The sequence below is a fragment of the Myxocyprinus asiaticus genome, chromosome 42, assembly GCF_019703515.2.
Source record: "Myxocyprinus asiaticus isolate MX2 ecotype Aquarium Trade chromosome 42, UBuf_Myxa_2, whole genome shotgun sequence".
In the NCBI taxonomy this organism is placed as follows: Eukaryota; Metazoa; Chordata; class Actinopteri; order Cypriniformes; family Catostomidae; genus Myxocyprinus; species Myxocyprinus asiaticus.
The window spans coordinates 13509623-13531153 of NC_059385.1; the positions used below are offsets into that span (position 1 = coordinate 13509623).

General features: G+C 36.6%; 1 protein-coding gene across 14 annotated transcripts in view; it reads right to left on the minus strand.

Annotated features, from left to right (window-relative positions):
• Nucleotides 1-21531, minus strand: part of dlg2 (discs, large homolog 2 (Drosophila)) — a 314419-nt gene that overhangs the window by 18163 nt on the left and 274725 nt on the right. For all 14 annotated transcript variants that reach the window (XM_051683676.1, XM_051683671.1, XM_051683675.1 and 11 more), the window contains 3 exons: nucleotides 18356-18470; nucleotides 5247-5423; nucleotides 2140-2215 (listed from right to left, as the gene is read on the minus strand). In XM_051683676.1, coding sequence (XP_051539636.1) covers nucleotides 2140-2215; nucleotides 5247-5423; nucleotides 18356-18470 — 368 coding nt within the window. The remainder of the gene's footprint in view (nucleotides 1-2139; nucleotides 2216-5246; nucleotides 5424-18355; nucleotides 18471-21531) is intronic.

The following is a 21531-nucleotide window of genomic DNA, read 5'->3' on the forward strand; positions in this document are numbered from 1 at the left end:
GAGCAAGAGTGCAATATGGCCCTACATCAGCACTGCTGTGATTCGGCAACAGGTAATCACAGCAGTGCTGATTTAAGGCCATATAGCAAGATTGCGAGTGTGATATTGCTTATATACAACAGTTCAATGAACAAGTACATTTTAAAAAAATATGAAAAACTGAGTACGGTCATAAAAACGCAATTGTGCATGGAACTACTTTCTTACGCGACGGATCAGAATCTGCTGTTGCTGGTTCAAATCAAATGATGCATCCAAGCCTCCGTTAGTAATTAAAAAATGTAACTTCAGAAATAGTATCACGGCTTGTGCTGTTTCTAACAAGTTATTGGACAAACAAGGATGGATGTGTGTGTGTGTGAGAAAGAGAGAGATGGAGACTGTGCGATCACCTGTTGCCACACCCAAGCAGAGATGCTGTCAGCTTTCTGAAGATCAGCTTTCTCAGTGGAAAAATAGCATCCAAGCAGGGGTATTTCTCCCTATTTCGCGGTAGCCGGTGCACAAAAGTGTTTCACTATAGAAACCGCAATGTCCTCCGCCATTTTAAACATCATGTCCTTTCCAATGTGGAAACTCTGGTAAGAGGTAAGTGCCTTGAGTTCTGTAATTAATCAGTCTGTTGTGTCTCTCAGCTGTGATGAGCCGTAATGCTGAAGTTGTTCGTTTAAAGCCGTTTAAACTTATTTCCTAGCTTTAGTACTGTAGTAGTAATACGAGCGATCAGGAAGAGCTGTTTTATGTAAACACTGGCTGACGCGGATTCACTTCACGTCACCTAGCTGGCTCATATTACACACAAAAATTATCTTTTGCCACCACCTGCTGCCTAACATATGTAATGTAAAAAAAAAAACACTAATCATTTCCATCCACGGAACCGCTGCTCACTGGATGTTTTTTGTTTTTTGTTTTTTTGAGTATTTTATAGAAATACTCAAACCAGCCCATCTGGCACCAACAATCATGTAACAGTCCAAATCACAGAGATTATCTTTTCCCCCATTCCGATGGTTGATGTGAACATTAACTGAAGCTCCTGAATCATATCTGCATGATTTTATGCACTGCTGTCACACGATTGGCTGATTAGATAATCACATGTATGATTGTTGGTGCCAGACGGGCTGGTTTGAGTATTTCTGTAACTACTGATCTCCTGGGATTTTCACACACAACAGTCTCTAGAATTTACTCCGAATGGTGCCAAAAACAAAAAACATACAGTGAGCAGCAGTTCTGTGGACGGAAATGTCTTGTTGATGAGAGAGGTCAACAGAGAATGGTTCGAACTGATAAAGTGTACGGTAACTCAGATAACCGTTCTGTACAATTGTGGTGAGAAGAACAGTTGGCGCTGTTTTGGCGGCATGAGGGGGACCTACACAATACTAGGCAGGTGGTTTTAATGTTGTGGCTGATCGGTGTGTATATATATATATAATTTTGATAAGTTTGACACACTGCCGTTACAGCCAGACACATTCAAATGGGAGTATTTGGCCATTGCGTGGCATCTCGTGTGTTTTACGATGCTGTGTAAATGTAAAAATAATTCAATTTTTAAAAATGTGTTCCGAGACCCCTGCATTCTGTTGCACTCTCTTTTTGAAACATTGCCTAAGAAGTGTCTGATTAAGATCAGGTGAACCCGAAACCAGCCTAATTATACAGGGCTTCCTTAAAACTTATTAATCAATTGCATAGTGCAATATGTTTTGCACATCCCCGGAACACACACACATTACTGTGGCTGGTTCTGTAAGCTGCCTGTTGGGGTTTGTCTTGCCACAGTACTCATGCTGAACGCTCAGAGTGGGGCGCACGCACACACACACACAAGAATCTGACTGAATGTCTGACTGACCCACCGGCAGAACTTGAAATGTGAAAATAAATTCAAGATGACAGCACATGACAGAAACTAAACTGAGAATAAGAGGAGACAGGATGATAGTAAACTAGATAGACTGAAGAGAGTGGCCAGGCCCTGGTGGTAAACTCTAAACTGTCATTAACTTGGGTCCTTCCTGTTCATTCCTCTAAAACTCAACATAGAAAAGTGGGACAAACAGAATTTAGGGTGTTGGCACTGATCTAACGTTTTAAGGACCATCACTCAACAAACTGAACACTTACCCCTTTAGAATCAAGGCTCCCAGGCTTTGCGTTGAATTTAACCGTCTTTAGGCGCGCTCTCTCTTTTCTCTCCACTCTGTCAGAACAATAGAGACAATTTTTCTTTGTCCAGATTTGATGCATCTGTAATTTAGTGTTAACTCAGTGAATAAATGCACAGTTAAACAGATGTGTTTTCAGTCTGGAATTGAATGTGGCTACGGTTGGAGCACATCTGACCTCTTCTGGAAGCTGGTTCCAGCTGTGGGTGGCATAATAGCTAAACCATATATCACCTTGTTTTGAGTAAACCCTCTGTATGTCTAACTGACTTGATCTGAGATGTAGCATTTGGACATTTATCAAGACGCTCGATCTGCTCATCTGGTCATAAAATCTCCCCCTTTCCCCTTCTACACACTAAATCACTAGCCCGGCTCCAACAGACTACAAGATAATGGTCACTAAAAGACCATTTGTCACATTAGTTGCCTTTGCAGATGCTAAACAGTAACATCTCTAAGTCTCTCCTGTCACTTCAAAGGCACCCCCCCCGACTACCCCATCGCCGGGCACGAAATGCCACGCAATGGAGAAACACTGAAAAAGCAAATACACATTCCCTGCATTTAACTCATAATCAAACTATCCCAAAATGTATATGATATATTCCTGTGTTGTATGTATGTCCCGATGTTATACTAACCTTGTTATGATTCTTTAGTTATGTTAGGGTAACTTCAAATGCTGACATCCAGGTTTAAGTACGTATCACTGTTTTAATGTCTGCAGACCCCACCTGTTTTGTATTGAAATTATCCTGTCTTTATGCCTTAATTAATGGTGTATAGTATGTTACTGTAAAATGCATTATACTATTTTATATCATACTTTGGTGTGAAACTGTACAAATTCCTAGACCACCATAAAACATGCAAATAGGCTGTGAAGGGGAACAAAGGAAGATTTCTCCCACTAAAAGTTGGCACCTATAATTGGTCATGTTAAAAAAGATGGGTGTGAACTGATTTGGCCTTAAGAGACCTCTGCTCAAGAATATCTTTGCTCATTCCCTTGTGAGATTGACACTTTCCTGACTTTCCGGCAACTTGCTTTCAAGTTAACTTCGTTCAAACTTCCCGCGGGCAACCGATCTCCGGAAGAATCCAACAAACGCTTCAGCTCACGAACTCACCGAGAATCTCCATATCCTACACACATCCGGACTCTTGTTCAGCATCAAAGCCAATGCAAGTAACCGTTTTATAAATCTTTAGATGCGTCATTAAGCTTTGACCCCTTTCTTTTAAGGTGATTTTGATTCTCTGATGGTTCTCAAATGTTGTAGTTAACTGATTGTAAATCTTGCCATTCTTTGCTCTTCTCTCTCTCTTTCTTTACTTTTCGGTATTCTGTATATGTATTTTTTGCTTAAGTTTAGTTGCATTTACCTGTAGTTTTTCATTTATTAAACTCCACGCTTGATTGTCTCTGTGTTTGCGGCTCACACATCAAAGTCACTTAAACGTTGATTTTGCTACATGCTTTTGTACTGTTAGTACTATATAGAACAAGAACTGAATTCTTCTTGGCCAGAAGAATAATCATTCTTAAGAGTTGATAGAAGATCGTACTGTCGGTTCGGTGGACGAAAATATCAGTCGATTTAGAATTAATTCTGCTAAAATGAATTCTGAAAGATGATCTATATATATTTATAATTAATTATAACCTGTTGTAATTAAGTATCTATATATATATACATACATATATATATATATATATATATATATATATATATATATATATATATATATATATATATATGTATGTATCTCCCTTTTTGGCTGATTTAAATATTTATGATTAGTGATGACGCGGTATGATTAAATATATATATATATATATATTCCCTTTTGAGCTAATTTGCTACAGAGAGGTCTGTTAGGTTAATATTCAACAAGCATATCTGAAATGTATTTAGGTCCTAGGCTATTGAGCGATTTATAAACGAGTAATAGTACTTTAAAATCAATTCCAAATGTAACTGGAAGCCATTGTAAAGACCTGAAGACTGCAGTACTATGCTCAGATTTTTTGTTACTGTACCTTTAAGACTTAAATATGTAAGCAACATCTATTATGATTGGTTAACCTTGTCATATTTGAAAACTACATTGTAGCTCACAGAGTTGTTCTTTAGGAAGGGTCAAGTTGTAGGATACTGGGTAGCTATTGATATACTATAAACGTGGGATATGTTAATGTGCTCATGGTTGTTACGTCAATATCGTGATGATTTCTGAATTACCCAGTACGTCTATGTTAGAAATGAACTTTTACATTAAGGCTCACAATTTCCCCCCTCGATTTGATTTTCAGGGGCATTTCTGACCTTTGGCAATTTTGTTAACCATATGAAACAAACTGTGTCTCATTTGTTTATTTCAAATATTTGTAATAAAATGTATTAATTTTTTACAAGATTGAGAATATATTACCTCTTACCCTTAAGAACTACATCATATGTTACAAATAAAAAACCAAGAGTTCAGTACAGGAATATATTTGGAGTTTTTGGGACATTATTGTAACTTTCGGTGGGATTTTTGCTCCAAGCCCTCCTTAATTTCTGACCCTGCTAAACAGTACATTTTGGTAGTATATAAATTACTAGATTATATGTATATTATACTGTACATATGTATTCATGCATTTTCATATACTTATACCATACATTCATATTATAAACTATTATATGTATATTACATACTACAGTTTAGTATTTAGCATAGTATACTAATACATACTATTTATTACATGGTACACAGCTCTTTTATTTTTAAAATCCTGTTTTCCATATAATGTCCTGTTTAAATGCTCTATTTTAAGGCTCGTTCATATCTAGTGATGATTTAAACTCACCAAGCTTCACTAAACCTGTTCATTTATAAGCTAATAGGGTCCAAATTTAAAGAGGCAACTTAAATATAGGGCAGTAGGGTAAAGATTGAGGTCAAATTAAAAGATGTAGTTTGGGAGCACAAAAGACTGTAACAATGGTAATAAATCTGCATTGGCCACAGGTTTACTCTTTGGTCCGGCAGATGATTCAATGTAGCACTCACCTCCTCTTGCTGGGGATGACGCCCATCTCTTCACTGTCCCCTTCAGGCGTCACTCTCCTGGCCTGCCACCACTCATCGTCAGAGGCATTGATGACGTGGAGGATGTCTCCATATCGGAAACTCAGGCCCTGACTGGGCAGACCGCTGTCCTTCGCCCTCTCATAGTCAAACAGAGCCCTGTGGACACACAAGCACGTTATGTCAGTTTTATAGACCTGACAAACATTCACGCTGATCCGTCACTGATGCAGTCCTGAATTGGCAGTAATGACTGACTGTCTCAAAGCAGAATGTGCGAAATGTTCCAAGGAGAGAAAGGGGGACATATGGCTGTGATAGAATAAGTGCCACTAGCTTCGACAAATGACCAACAAATATTATAGAGAAGCACACACTTCTCATAACTGTGTATGTGTGTAGACTGAACAGTAAATGATGGAATTGTGATGAATGTAAAATGAAAACAGAACATTTAGTTCCATCAGTCTTTGAGCCAAGCCTGAAGGTGCTGACATGGTATTTTATTACTGACAACACAATACAATATAAATATTTCTGTGGATGACTAGGGCACCATACTAAATAAAAATAAAAACCATAAACAGATCAGAGCAAAGGCATAAAAGTTAATGATCATGCAGAAAATGTGAGTTTGAATCCGGTTGGCAACATTTCCTGATCGCATTAATAAAAGATTAAATGTGGGCCTGGGTAGCTCAGTGGTAAAATATGCTGGCTACCACCCCTGGAGTTCGCTAGCTCACTAGTTCGAATCCCAGGGCGTGCTCTGGTCTCCTAAGCAACCAAATTGGCCCGGTTGCTAGGGAGGGTAGAGTCACATGGGGTAAACTCCTCGTGGTTACTATAATGTGGTTCGTTCTCGGTGGGGCGTGTGGTGAGTTGAGTGTGGTTGCCACGGTGGGTGGCGTGAAGCCTCCACACACGCTATGTCTCCGTGGCAACGCGCTCAACAAGCCACATGATAAGATGCGTGGGTTGATGTTCTCAGACATGGAGGCAACTGGGATTTGTCCTCCACCACCCGGATTGAGGCGAATCACTATGCAACCACGAGGACTTAAAAAAAAAAAAAAACACATTGGGAATTGGGCATTCCAAATTGGGAGAAAAAGGGGAAAAATCAAAATAAATAAATAAAAGATTAAATGCAAAAGATAAAATAAAAATAATAATAAAAAAAAATAAAAATAGATTTAATGCTGAATTAAAGTATTAATGTATTATTAATAATAAATAATACAATTTTATTCTTTTCACCATCATTTGTAGTTGTCCCTCTATTACATTATTAATAAAATATAAAATGCCAAAGATAAAATAAAAATAATAAAATAAAATATAATGTAAAATAAATAAATAAAAAACATTGCTGATGGCAATGCTGAATTAGTTAAGTAATTCTTAATTTATTAATAATATTAAATAATATAATTTATGAATTCGTATTATTTTAATATTAATATTATTAATACTTGTTATTACTAAGTTTTTTTTAATTGAATTTAGTTTTTCCATTTTTAATTTGAATCTAGTTGACAAAATTTCCTGATCTCACGAACCAGTTTTCTCCCCATCATTTGTTGTTGTCTCTCTACTATATTATTAAAAGTGATAAATTGGCAAAGATAAAATTAAAAAAATAAATAAATATAATAATGAAAAAATATATATAGTTAATGCTGAAGTAGTTTGTTTTTGAAGGAATATTTTGAGTTCAATACAAGTTAAGCTCAATCGACAGCATTTGTGGCATAATGTTGATTACCACAAAAACTAATTTCGACTTGCTGCTCCTTTACTTAAAAAACAACAACAAAAAAGCAAAAATTTGGGTGAAAGTGAGGCACTTCATCTTAAAAATAAATAAATAAATAAATAAATAAAATAAAATAAAAAAATTCAGTCCTGGCTCAAAATACTTTGATTCATTTTAGATTGATACAGTTACTTTATTTTGGTTAAGAAATATATGCTATTTCACCTAAAATAAAAGCATTCACTAAGAGCAAAGCTCAGAAAATACATTTGCAGCTCTTTCACTACGCAACAATTTGTATGTTTCAAAAACTATCCCAGTTTACTATACACTCCTGCCGTCTGGAGTGGGTGAATCACTCTGCGGCAACAGAAGAAACCTCTCATTCATCCTCATATGGTGGAGCACCATCCAGAGAAACAGAGTACTGCTACAAGAATAACTGTGATTCATACACTCATCCTTAGAAAGAGGCACAAAACGCAGTCTGCTTCATTTAAAGAGCATGTTTTAAACTGAGAATCCAGTCTCAAAAACCAGATCAAAGGCAGAATGAATAAAATCAGTGCACTAATATGTGAAACCGAGTTTAAACCTGAGTCATCTAAGGGAAGTGTGTGGATTGGAGTCACCCACAGTTTAGTATGTCTGTTTAGCTTATCTCCTTCCAGCAGGGCAGAATGGATGATCAAATGGTGAAACACGGTAAAAGGACATGGGATGGCTTAAACACATTTGCACACAAAAGAACAGACAGGCTGTCGCAGTGTCCTATACAGTAGGCCTGCCCCACTGAGTACACAATACCAGAGATAACTGCAATAATGGAAATTACACATGTTTCCCCAGGTGCATTTACTCACTGCAAGTCAGGCAGACAAAACTCAATAAAGGCCTGCAACCTATATGATCAGAGTTTCTATGATGCCAAGGACCCTCAAATATGATGATCCCCTTGCTAAATATAAAAGCAGCTTTATATTTTCATGTAAAAACACATTTATACTGTGTGAGAAAAATCGTAAGCATGATATCATAAAGACAACGTGTTGTTTGCTAAATTAAATAAGAAGCTTTTATGTTGTCACTTGACATATTGTCAAGTTGACATTGCATCTTTTTACTACCTATTATTAATATTAGATGTTCTGTGTAAACCTCAACAGAGACATTTTCAATTAAACTCAAATCAAAATTATTTTTTATATTGCTTTCACTATAAATATTTTTCCTAAGCAGTTTTATGGAGAATATTGCCTTATAATCCAAAGTAAGCGAATCACAATGGCAAGGAGAAACTCCCTAGAAAGATACAACACAAGTGCAATTGTTTTTTTTTTTTTTAAATCAGCATTAATCTAAAGAATTATGTCAAGTCTCTAAGTTCTGTTCAAATCCCTACACACCAAGCAGCCGATAAAAAAGTGGCATTTATTCGAGCCATTTTCCTTTCAGAATATGCAGTTCCTAAATTATGCTGCAATGACACCACAGACTAAAGAGCACTTATGCATATTCAGCGCTGATAAAAGCTCTCAAATGAGAAGAGGCTCTTCTGAATAAATGTGTTAAGAGTTGGGAAGTGGGAGAATGATAGAAAGAGGGGTAAAACAAGTTTAGCAACCCGTTTTATCTGCTCACTGCACACATCACCTCTCCTTTATACTGCCTGTTGTAGCCATGACAACACAGTTGTTGTGGAAAGGATGTCTATGATGCAGATACAATAAATGAGATTTTGACACAAAACACAAAATGGGGCTGAGGCCAGTGGAGGGGTCTAATGATGTCACTTCCGGTAGATGACACATTTCCCTAATAAGTTCTCCATGGCTCTAAACTTTGCTGGGTTACATTTTTTAACCCAGAATGCTGGGTTGAGTCTGCTGGGTCATTTTGTTGGGCTATTTTCACAGTGTTGGGTAGTTTTTAACACAACTTTGCTGGGTTAATGGCTGGGTCATTGTCACTGATAGTAAAATTCACCGCAGTCAACCCAAGCTTCTGGGTCAAAATAACCCACTGCTGGTTTATCTGTGCCAAACTGGATGAAACCAGTTTTTCAACTGTCATTTTTGCCTCCTATTTGTATTCACTTGTATTCCTATCAGTCATTAAGGTACAGACAGGAAAAACTTCTGTTGTTTCACATGATCATTTTTGTTTTTAAAATGTACTTATTTGTATTACAACATCATCGTCATACTAAGCTAGTTTGGCAGCTAATTTATTTCATATCTGTTAAAGTCGCTGGATTTGCTCAAATGCTGAAACAATGTCTACACCTAGAGAGAGCGACGTGACCACTGGAAACTTATGGAATCACTGGAACCACTGGAATCTTATGTTTTACTTTTATGCTGCCTTTTGCTGCTTTTTGGAGCCTCAAATGTTGGCACCCATTTACTTGCATTGCATGGACCAACGGACCTGAGATTTTCTTCTAAATACCTTAATTTGTGTTCTGCAGGAAAAAAATAAAGTAATACACATCTGGGATGGCATGAGGGTGAGTAAATGATGAGAGAATTTTCATTTTTGGGTGAACTATTCCTTTAATTGTTTTATGAATTATGTATGATTACTTTATGGATCTTAATGAATTTTCATTATTAGCTAATCTTATCATATATATATATATATTCACACACACTGGTGGCCAAAAGTTTGGAATAATGTACAGATTTTGCTCTTATGGAAAGAAACTTTTATTCACCAAAGTGTCATTCAGCTGATCACAATGTATAGTCAGGACATTTATAACATGAAAAATTATTGTTACAATTTGAAAAAAAATTCTTAAACTACTTCAAAGAGTTCTCATAAAAAAAAAATCCTCCATGTGCAGCAATGACAGCTTTGCAGACCCTTGGCATTCTAGCTGTCAGTTTGTCCAGAGACTCAGGTGACATTTCACCCCACGCTTCCTGTAGCACTTGCCATAGATGTGGCTGTCTTATCGGGCACTTCTCACGCACCTTACAGTCTAGCTGATCCCACAAAAGCTCAATGGGGTTAAGATCCATAACACTCTTTTCCAATTATCTGTTGTCCAATGTCTGTGTTTCTTTGCCCACTCTAACCTTTTCTTTTTGTTTTTCTGTTTCAAAAGTGGTGTTGAGAAGGTAGAATTCAATGAAGCTGTCAGCTGAGGACATGCGAGGCGTCTATTTCTCAAACTAGAGACTCTGATGTACTTATCCTCTTGTTTAGTTGTATATCTGGCCTTCCACATCTCTTTCTGTCCTTGTTAGAGCCAGTTGTTCTTTGTCTTTGAAGACTGTAGTGTACACCTTTGTATGAAATCTTCAGTTTTTTTTACAATTTCAAGCATTGTATAGCCTTCATTCCTCAAAACAATGATTGACTGATGAGTTTCTAGAGAAAGATGTTTCTTTATTGCCATTTCTGACCTAATATTGTCCTTAAGACATGCCAGTCTATTGCATACTGTGGCAACTCAAAAACAAACACAAAGACAATGTTAAGCTTCATTTAACAAACCAAATAGCTTTCAGCTGTGTTTGATATAATGGCAAGTGATTTTCTAGTACCAAATTAGCAATTTAGCATGATTACTCAAGGATAAGGTGTTGGAGTGATGGCTGCTGGAAATGGGGCCTGAATAGATTTGATCAAAAATGACTTTTTTCAAATAGTGATGGTGCTGTTTTTTACATCAGTAATATCCTGACTATACTTTGTGATCAGCTGAATGCCACTTTGGTGAATTAAAGTACCAATTTGATTCCGAAACAGCAAAATCTGTACATTATATGTTTTATGTTGGTTTAAGTTCATGTCGTCCATTAAAATTTATGTTGACTGTTCAGCCAGTTCCCGCCTCCTCCCTGCCCAACCTTTACCTGTTACTATATATATATATATATATATATATATATATATATATATATATATATATATATATATAAAAACACATATATATACACTGGTGGCAAAAAGTTATATATTCTCATATTATAATAATTTAATAGTTCATATTCATATATTATAATAATGACCTATTTGTGGTTATACTGCTTTAAAGCACATGATCAACACCGAATGTCGACGTGTTAAATCAATATCGAAAACATTGTACCCTTGTATAACCATGAATACATACTTTGTATGATGTATTATAACTGTGTTTAAAATGATTTATCAAAAGACATACTGTAAAAGATTACAAAGTACAGGCTTCAACTGCAGGCTTCATAAACATTTTTATATTAACCTATTCTATTATGTATACCATTAAAGAGTATACTGCATTAAAATTTATGTTTTTTACATTTGTATTAAATATATGCATTATACTCTGGTCTTGTGTAACTATGATGTAGCCTATATTTGTGGTTAAAATGATTTATTAAAAGATATAACAGATTACAAAGTATATCATACGGAAAAATTTACACCATTATAGTGCATTTGGAATATCTTTAAAATGCATTATATAGGCATCAGGCTTTATTAAAAAGGTGTGAGTAAAAATAGATCATTATTAATGTTACACTATGTGTTAGTCTGTATAAAATCTGATAATATATCATAAGAAATTTTCTGAACAAAACTAAACATGAAATATGTTCCACATCTTCTGCTGGTGATCAATAGCATCCCAAGGAAAGAAAATCAGTGAATATTAAATATACAAGCTACCTGTACTGCACAACTGTGAGTGCATGCCTGCATGCCATAATAAGCTGCTCTAATGGATGAAACAGACATAATTTTATAACCATGCATTATGCTGCAACAAATGCGATGTTCAGAAAAATGATTTGCACTTACAGTTTATGTCGTAAGAGCACAAAAAGCTCTTTAAAAGTCATGTGATGTTTCATGTTTTGTACATAATGATAAGATGAAAAACAAAGTGTTCAGTCAATATATTTATCGCTGCTAGGGTCACTGAAGTCAGTGGTACAACATACATAACAGTGACATAAGAATGGTGTGATAGATTCCTACTTCTCTCATTGGAGGAGGAAGCGGGAGCCAGATAAACAATTTAAGGTTTTTCTAGCACTTTTCATTGTAAACACACACAAATGGCTTTTCAGCACACTGATCACACACACAGCCAGGTTCGTGTGTCACTCTCTCTCTCCCGTCCGGCTGTCTGGACTGCCCTCTTATCCCTCTCCAGCTCTCATTGTAACATAGAACAGCTGTAAGAGGGGCCTGGGTAGCTCAGTGGTAAAATACGCTGGCTACCACCCCTGGAGTTCGCTAGTTCAAATCCCAGGGCTTGTTGAGTGACTCCAGCCAGGTCTCCTAAGCTACCAAATTGGCCTGGTTGCTAGGGAGGGTAGAGTCACATGGGGTAACCTCCTCGTGGTTGCTATAATGTGGTTCGTTCTCAGTGGGGTGCGTGGTGAGTTGAGCGCGGATGCCACGGTGGATGGCGTTAAGCCTCTACATGCATGTCTCCGTGGCAACGCGCTCAAAAAGCCACGTGATAAGATGCGCGGGTTGATGGTCTCAGAGGCGGAGGCAACTGAGATTCATCCCCCGCCACCCGGATTGAGGCGAATCACTACGCGACCACAAAGACTTAAAAAGCGCACTGGAAATTGGGCATTCCAAATTGGGTGAAAAAGAAAAAAAAGAAAAAAAAAAGAAAAAAGAACAGCTGTAAGAGATAAATTCCCACAGGTGTCAATCTTTACTGTTCTTCCTCTCCCGGCCTCGTTCTCCGCAGATATCGCTCGATCACACCCACATCACCACAGTTGGTAAGTTGCTATTATGAATACATTACATTAAGGACAAACCTAGCTGAATAAAAATAAATGATCTGCATTGTTCTTAACACCTTCAATGTCCTCGTTAACCTCGTCAAAACGTGAAATGCAAATTATACATCCTCTCTCGCACACACGCACACACACACACATATTGGCACACTTGTCTTAGGAAAAAGCACATGTTCTCTCTCAGCGGCCTACCAAGATACTGGGGTTGTTATGGAAACTGCAAGCTACGTATAATGCAGATAAATAATATTTTTTATAGTGTGTATGCTGGCAGATCCTCAGCCCATTATGGTGAAATCATTCCTCTATGGCATCATTACTGCAGTGAGGCATCCCAGACACATCCACAAAACACCATGTGCCAGTACAGTCTGCTGACAGTAACTGAACTTTGCTGTCATATATCAAGACAGATACTGAGTGATGTTTTTGCCCCTCTGCAGCCATTATATGCCATTATAATAATAAATAGAACACATTTATTCAAGTAAAGATCAAATGCTAATTCCTGATTTGTCTGAAAAGCATTCAAGGTCCGGGGTGTAATTATAAACCACCTGATGAAAGAACTAATCAAACAACTTTCTCCATGTTGGAGCTAGACATGGTGCTTGTGCTGGTAACAGAAGTTTGAATCTTTCTTGCATCATTTCACAGTCTTTTGGCACTGGTAAAACATAATTTTATACACTACATTGAAACTTTTTGCAATACATTGTAAATGTTGCATGCAAAACTTTTTATTTCATCAGGGTACATGGCAACTTTTGAATGGCTGTCAATAGAGAAAGATGTTTTTCGGAACCATATGTTGTAGTAGAAGAAATGCTAGCCAGACAAACCTTGACGCCTTGAGTGTCCCACTCTACTATCCTATTAATGAAAGTGGTTTATGTAATGCAAACTTTAACAAGTCATGCACTATAGTAAAAGTATTTTGATGTCATAAGATAGCAAGCACTGTGTAAGGAACAGGGCAAAAAGTAAGTGTTTGTGCCGTTTTACTCATGTTTTGTGTGAAAGTGAATAAAATTCATTGTTGGTGTAGCGCCTCAAGTGTTCAATTCAGCAGGAAACTGCCATGCTACCTACAACAAGAAGTGTATAAATCATTTTGCAAAAATGTAGGTAGAGTTACGTGATTCTTTGAGGCCAGGTTGGATCATACACATTTATGCTGCTCAACACGGGGTTAACATGGGTGGATATTGACGGAGGAAATATACATCAGTGCAACTAAAAGACTGAATGTTTTGGCTTGAGATTGATTGTGTGGGTCTTGCAGTAGTAGAAACAGTGTTATATAGAGAGTATAATATACAGTGCTCAGCAGAAAACAGTACATCCATGGGTGGTGAACCTTATGGACAGCATTTTTCCACTACAGCAGATGTCGGTAATATAATTTGTTAAAGTAAGTGCTGCCTCAGTCCTCAAAAAACTTGAGTGTAACATTTGCTAAGCAGCGAGATAAAAGCTGAAGCCATCAGCATTTCATAGGGACAAAGCAGTACATCTACAACACCCAAAACATGATATAGTGTCAAAGTGCTGGCATAGGTGCAGATAATGTAGCGCTTTTGCTTGTTGCAGAGAAAGGCGGCGTTTAAAAGCCCCCTGAGTGTAGAGTTGAGTGGCATGTGTATGTGCAGATCAGTGGACCGATAAGCGTAAAAGTCGGACTCGTGAAATATCAGGACCCTAGCTGACATTTGCAAGAATACACTAGACAAAAAACAGACATCAGCAATTGAGGATTTTCTGTGATTACTGTATTTTTACATTTTCTGAAGAAAATATGTGTTGCTATGAGGATGCAAAAGTGTTCTGTGTGGTTTTTGCACATTGCTATGCAGTTTCTAGGTTGTTGTGGGTCATTGCCTACTGGCCCAATTCAATAACCCACATTTCCTTGATACAATATGAATTGGATACTAACATCAGTGTTAGTCACAGCTGTTTTTTTTTTTCCACCTGTTTTATAGTCCTGTTTTTTTTTTTTTTTTTTTTTTTTTAAAGGTTGAAATGTCTGTTTATGGCAAAGCTGCATAAAGATTCTTCAAAAATGTATACTTTTGTGTATTCAAAATAAAATAACAGCATATTTAGTTTTACATGACCATTTTCCACACCCTCTTGGACCCTAAACAGGCTGTTTTTGCTACTGCACTTTAAGATTATATAAAGGACCTTCATTATGATTGGCAAACCTCTATATACTGGTGAAGTTCACATTGTTTTTCCTTAGGCATTGATAGGTATACAGTATATGGGGGCTTATATGCTAATATGCTAATGGTAATGATGTCTATCCTTGCTGAAAAAAAGTTTAGCTGGTTTAAGCTGGTCTAAGTGCCCAAACCCCCTCTAAAACCAGTAAAAACAAGACCAGCAGGATAAGGCTGGGAGATGAGCTAAGACTGGTTAGACTTGTTAAAGCATGGTGTAAATGTAACTGTAAGGTGTTTTTTCTTACCAGACATGTTACATAACATTTGTGACTTGAATCAAACCAGTTAATTTAGATGTTACCAGATAAAGCAAATTTTTTTTCCCGTTTATTTGAATACGCTGGGTCGACTTGACACATTGTTAATGTAACAAAGTTGTTATGAACTTAGTAAACCAATCTATGGTGCTGCATCCCTGCTTTCGTTTATTTTTCAAAATCTGTGCTCTGCTGGAAGTTAAAGAGTCCATATTAGGTCTTATTTGCTGTGTCTCAGCTCTACCCAGCTTTCATATTCTGCAAACCTGTTCAACAATCGGCTCGATGGCTCAAATGACTACAGCATAGTACAATTATCCTACACCCACAGATGGGGCTTGCGGCATTAGACTGCAGCTGGGAGGCAGGTATTGAGCATCTTTTGATGCTGTGGGAGCATTGCATGCTCTACATCATGAGAAGAGTAGGTGTGTGTGTGTATAATTGGTGACTGAAGAGCTATTTATCACAATGGATCTCCCCAGGTGAGTTAGTTCTATGACATTTTCCATATTACATACAGTACTGGAGCAAAAGCAGAGATCTACTGCTGCTCAACAAGAACTAAACTTTATGGCTGCTGATTGAATTGTGAAACAGAACTGGGAGACTTATAGCAGCTGTTCAAGAAGACCAGCCAAAGAGTGCTGATCTACAGGATGTTTGGAGTGAAACTGAGGGCCGGGATGCATCATGCAGGTCGTATGATTGTACTGTTTATCTTAATGATTCCTTGAGCTGCTGAGGTAGCTTCAGGGAAGAGAATGTGCTTGTTGATCTGATGGGCATAGTTTTGGGGATTAGCGTGTTGGCTACTTTTTTTTTTTTTAAATGAACTAAGCTTAAAAAGAACTTTTCATGTCAATTTAAAAAGCAAAGAACATATGGACAAAGCAAGGTTTCAGAAGACATCTTAAAGCATTTTGTAATAGGTCATTGTTGCAACTATGAAACTGATTGAAACATCATGTACACAGTGTGGCTGCAAGTGTAACTAATATATGATCCTGCAAGCCAAGTGGACACTGATGAATCCTGACTGAACTCCTGCTGGTTCACACGCAAAGCCCAGAAATATGAGTGTGAGTGTGTGTGTGTGTGTGTGTGACCGTGTGTCTAACAAACATCTCACCGAAGGCAAGATACATGTCTTGTAGCCCAGAGAGACCAGACTCATGTTCACATCAATCCAACATCATTGCCACACTACAAGACTGTTGAAACTTTGTCTTGAGAATTGCACTTGGAGTGACAGTCAATCCAATATTTTCATGTTCAGGGAGCTGTTGGTGTATCTGTGTCCTATCTGTGTTGGCAGAAATTGCATAAGTTGGTGTATGAAAATTTGTGTGTTTGAAGTAGTGGTCGACCGATATGGGTTATTTCATTGGTCGACGCAGATTATGTTTTAATAGAGAGCAAATATAATCAGATATAATTTCAATATGTGATACAGGAAAATACCATTATATTACACCAAAAATATTTTGACTCAATATTCACAATATTCAAGAATATTTGAAAACAACAAATGGGCATCACCCATGGACTACACTGTTGTAGGCGTGTGCAGCGAAGCCACTATCTGAATCTGTATTTGTATTTTTTCATATGACAAAATTATCTGTATCTGTCTCTGTATTCGATAGAACCGAGTGTGGGTGGGGCTTACACTGGAAGTGCATTAAAACTAAATGAAACGCCCATTTTTAAAAGTTACTCTTACGTTTATAGTTTCTATTAATAAAATATGCCTTGTGTATGCCTTTTCATAATAATAGCGTAATAATAATAATAATAATAAAATAATTTTCTTACCAGATGGAGATGAATTTGTTGGGCACATTAACTGTGGAATATGTTGTTAACTTTGGTTTCTCCTGGTATTTCAGATATTAATATCTGCCTAAAACAGAATTTTCGTTCGTCTGTTCATGTATAACAACATTATTCTGGAGGCACAAGGTGTCAAGCACACATGTGAAAAATAAAAACAAATATAACAAGTATATAAAGAAATATAATAAATCAGCCTACAAACAGGTGAAAATCCCGTAAGTCTATCAGGAATTGTTTTAATAATAATAATCATGTTAAATTTATACAGCGCCTTTTCAAAGCTCAAGAACACTTAACATTCTCAAATTTAGCACAGTTTAAAGAAGAACAAGAAGAAAAAAGACAGAACAAGTTTCAGTTTCTTTGTTTTACATAAGCAGGAATATTCCGAATAGATGAATACTATATAGCGCATTTAAACCTTTATGGAGATTCTAACTTTTTTCAGAATAAAGTCTTAACCAGATAATTAACTTAATGTGAATATAAACGTGGTCAACTTTAAGAGATGGCTCTTAAAGAGAGACTAGCTCCGACGTGAAATCATCTCTTCAGGTAAGGAATTTAACATCGTGCTCAGGTTTAGGCTATAAATAAATACATGGGAATTGTGTGATACATTAACATAGACATTTCAAAAAGTGGAAAGTGTACATGATGTCGTATATTTGTTAATATTACACTTGACAAGCTCCAGACACACACAATTAACGGAGACCGCAAACGGAATCGAGACCATGGCCATCCGATCTGAAATCACACCGTGTGCATTTTCATTCATAAGGTTTACACTTTAGAAATATTGGCTGCACAGATTCATAAATTCTTTGTAATTTAGAATATGTTCATTTTTCAATTAACTTTATGCTTGTGTTACTTGGATTATCAGTCAAACTAATATTTTTTATATTATTCGGATTAATCCGTTATTCGTTTTGAAGTCATTATTCGTGCCTTTCCGAATAGGGTATTCGGCTTTGGGCACATCCCGACGCTATTATTCGGATGAATCCTTTATTCGTTTTAAGTCATTATTCGTGCCTTTCCGAATAGGGTATTCGGCTTTGGGCACATCCCTACACTGATGGTAGATTTAGTAACTAACACAATGATGAAACAATGAGAAAATGACTTCTTTTAAACGACCATACGAAAATCTCAGAATACCAAAATATCATCCAATTTATCAGCCTAATCGATAAATTCTCCTGATAGGCCAGGTTGAAGAGATGATCTTTACCTGACATAGAGTGAGCGTTTCTGATTGGTTCTGAGGGAGCCGGATCCGGAACTCATGCTGTGGTTCATCATCTGCTCTCGCAAGTCATGTATTTTGGCCTCGAAACGCCCGTATTCTGTCAACACAAACAAATAAAACAAGCAAATGTAATTACAATGCAATAACCTTGTAATTACCCATAAAAACTCCATAAACGAAGTAGAATAGAAGAGAGTGCATGCAACAATCAGTTTCAAACCAAACATTTTACAAAGAGCTCTATCTAGGAAATACTGTCCGTCCATTAAGGCTGTGGTGTTGTAGAGACTTGGCGTGTGAGATGACAGCTAAAATCAATACAGGCAGCCCAGCTGAATGGATGTGCAAGGTCACACAGTCAATATATGAAAGGTGAGAGAGAAAGTGACACTGTATTTCTTCTGGGGTGCACATATGCGATATCCGATAACATTGCACTCCTGGCTCATTGTTACGTTAACCATTGTTAACCAAACTGAACAACTATAATGTTATTCTCAAAATAATGCTACTTTATAATGCTCGTTTACAGGCTACTTCAGGCTTTTCATGGTTGACCTACAATTTACCATAGAGGTAAAACCCTACTGATATCCCATTTCACAGCTCAGATTAGCAGACCAATGAACACTGAGCTTTAACTTCATCAGAATTTCATAAAAACCCTTCCAAATACATTAGAAATAATACAGTTGCAGTACAAATATGTAAACACTTGGGGTTTACCTGGATTTCTGCATAAATTGATCATAAAATGCAATCTAATCTTCAACTAAGTCAATAGACAAATACTGTCTACAACAACAGACAAACACTGTTTCCATGTCTTTATTAAATCACCATGTAAATAAAATTTAAAAAAAATTAAGTATATGAACTTTTTAATAACTGATTTAATAACTCGTTGACCCTTGTTAGTCAGCAATAACCTCCCCCATACATTTCCTGTAATTTATTAGATTACATTTTTATAACCAATGTATTTCGAAATCCAGGTCCACGTACTTTTTCTTGCATGTGTATTTCAAAGAGAATAATCAAAATCTAAAATTATAGAACATCTAAAATCTTTTGAGTACAGCTGACCTTAGAATCCTCTAAACAACAGATGCAGAACTTTTCAAAGGAATGCATTGAGACAAAAACTCAGACTCATGAGCTTTGAAACATAGATTTGTGCTCTTCACACAGGATACAAGCTCTTTCAGCAGGTAATTCACTGCACAGCATGGCAGTTTGTTGAGGGTGCTACACACCTCAGCCCTGTTTCAGCAAAGAACTACATCTGCTCTGGCCGCTGCTGAGACCAGCACACACACACACACACACACACACACACACACACAAACACACTCACATGCGTGCTGAACCTGAGCGCTCAGCAAAAGCCCCACAGCCCAGTCTGAACACCATCAAATCAACCACACCAGCATGACGGCCCCATCAGGGCATCTACTTATTCCACCTGGGCATGATGTTGCGGCAGCTTTCATTCCTTTTTACCTTCATATTTCAATTGGCCTGCCTTTGTTTCGATATAAAATTAAAACTAAAACTAAAATTAATAGCTTAAAATGCTACAGGTGAATTTAGGCATCACAATAACATAATGTGCAATATGCAGTATGGATGTTAATAAAAAACAAAAGATTACATTTGTTTTTTCATATTTTGAGTGTTATTAAACAATTAGGATAGAGCTAGATGACAGCAAAAGTAATATAAATCTAAAAACTAGGGGTGTCGATTTAATGCGTTAAATCTGTGTGATTATATAAAAAATATCACACTGAAAAAAAATAAAGCAATTAATCATGACTAAAGTCCATAATAAAAGTACGTATATCCTACCAGCTTGAAGTACATGCAACTTCGTGTTTTTATGAGCTGCGTCAAGCAGAGGTATAGAGACGTGAGTTGTACATTTCTGCTACTTTTGACTTGACACAGTGTCCTAAAAAACGTGGCGTTTATGGCACTGAAAACCAGTGAGACAGTCCAAAAGCATCCATCTGACACTTATGTCCATAGACAGACAATGAAAAATAGCTCAGACAAAATGCAAGAACGCGTACTTCGCATAGGACAGATTGACGAAGTCAAATGCAAAATGTGCTGCTGTGGACTGTAGGCTTGTTTAATTAATAAAACAAACAATAGTATATTGACTTCTAAAGCCATTTTTTGTGTTGTTTAATCACTGCTTTTACTCGTGTACCACAATAATGCAATATATTTATATCTGATATAACGTTATATTTATGATTTTAATTTATTATGTATTATTTATATTGAGTTTAAGGTCTTTCTTGGCAAAGATTGATTAATTTGATTAATTATTTGGCATGTCATGTAATTAATTCAATTTAAATTTTAAACGATTGACAGTACTACTAAATATAGAGGAAAAAAGAGCATTCACGATTAAGTATCCAATATTGGCCAATATCAACTGATAAATTAAAATATCAGCTGATAACAGATATGGGCTTGAAATATTGATAATCAGGCAAAGATGATGGCAAAAGTTATATAAATCTAAAAATAGATTTAAAAAAAAAAAAGTGTGTCCAAAATTAAATATCAATTATTTCCCAATGTTGACCGATAAATAAATAAATAAATAAGAAAATCACAAAAATCAGCCAATAACTGATATGGAACCGACATATTGTGCATTCAAATTAAACAATATTTAACATATGACTAAGTTGGTGGATGGGCATGAGGATCCTCAAAGGTTCATTTGAGGAAAAAGGCTGATTTGAGAGCCCACCTGTCCTTGCATGTAACAAAAGGTCAAATGACAAGTACATTTTGTCATTAGGCTGCAGGCTGGGAGAGGGAGAACATGGACAATTACAGTGAAGATACAAACAGCTGTGTGCATTAAAAGCATAAAGAAGTTTCATGGAGAAATGCAGCTTCAAATATATCAGCATACCTCCATATATACAAAATCACTATCAAATCACTCCCACCTCTGGAAACTAAGCTCTACCTCTCTGTCTCTGATGGGCTCAATGTCATTCCAAGAAAGAGAAACCACTTAACAATAAAAAAATTAAACCTCTCACTAAACAAACAACACTGCTTCTCCAGAGAGAGAAAAAGAGAGGGAAAAAAATAGAAAGAAAGAGAGAGGAACAAATTAAAAA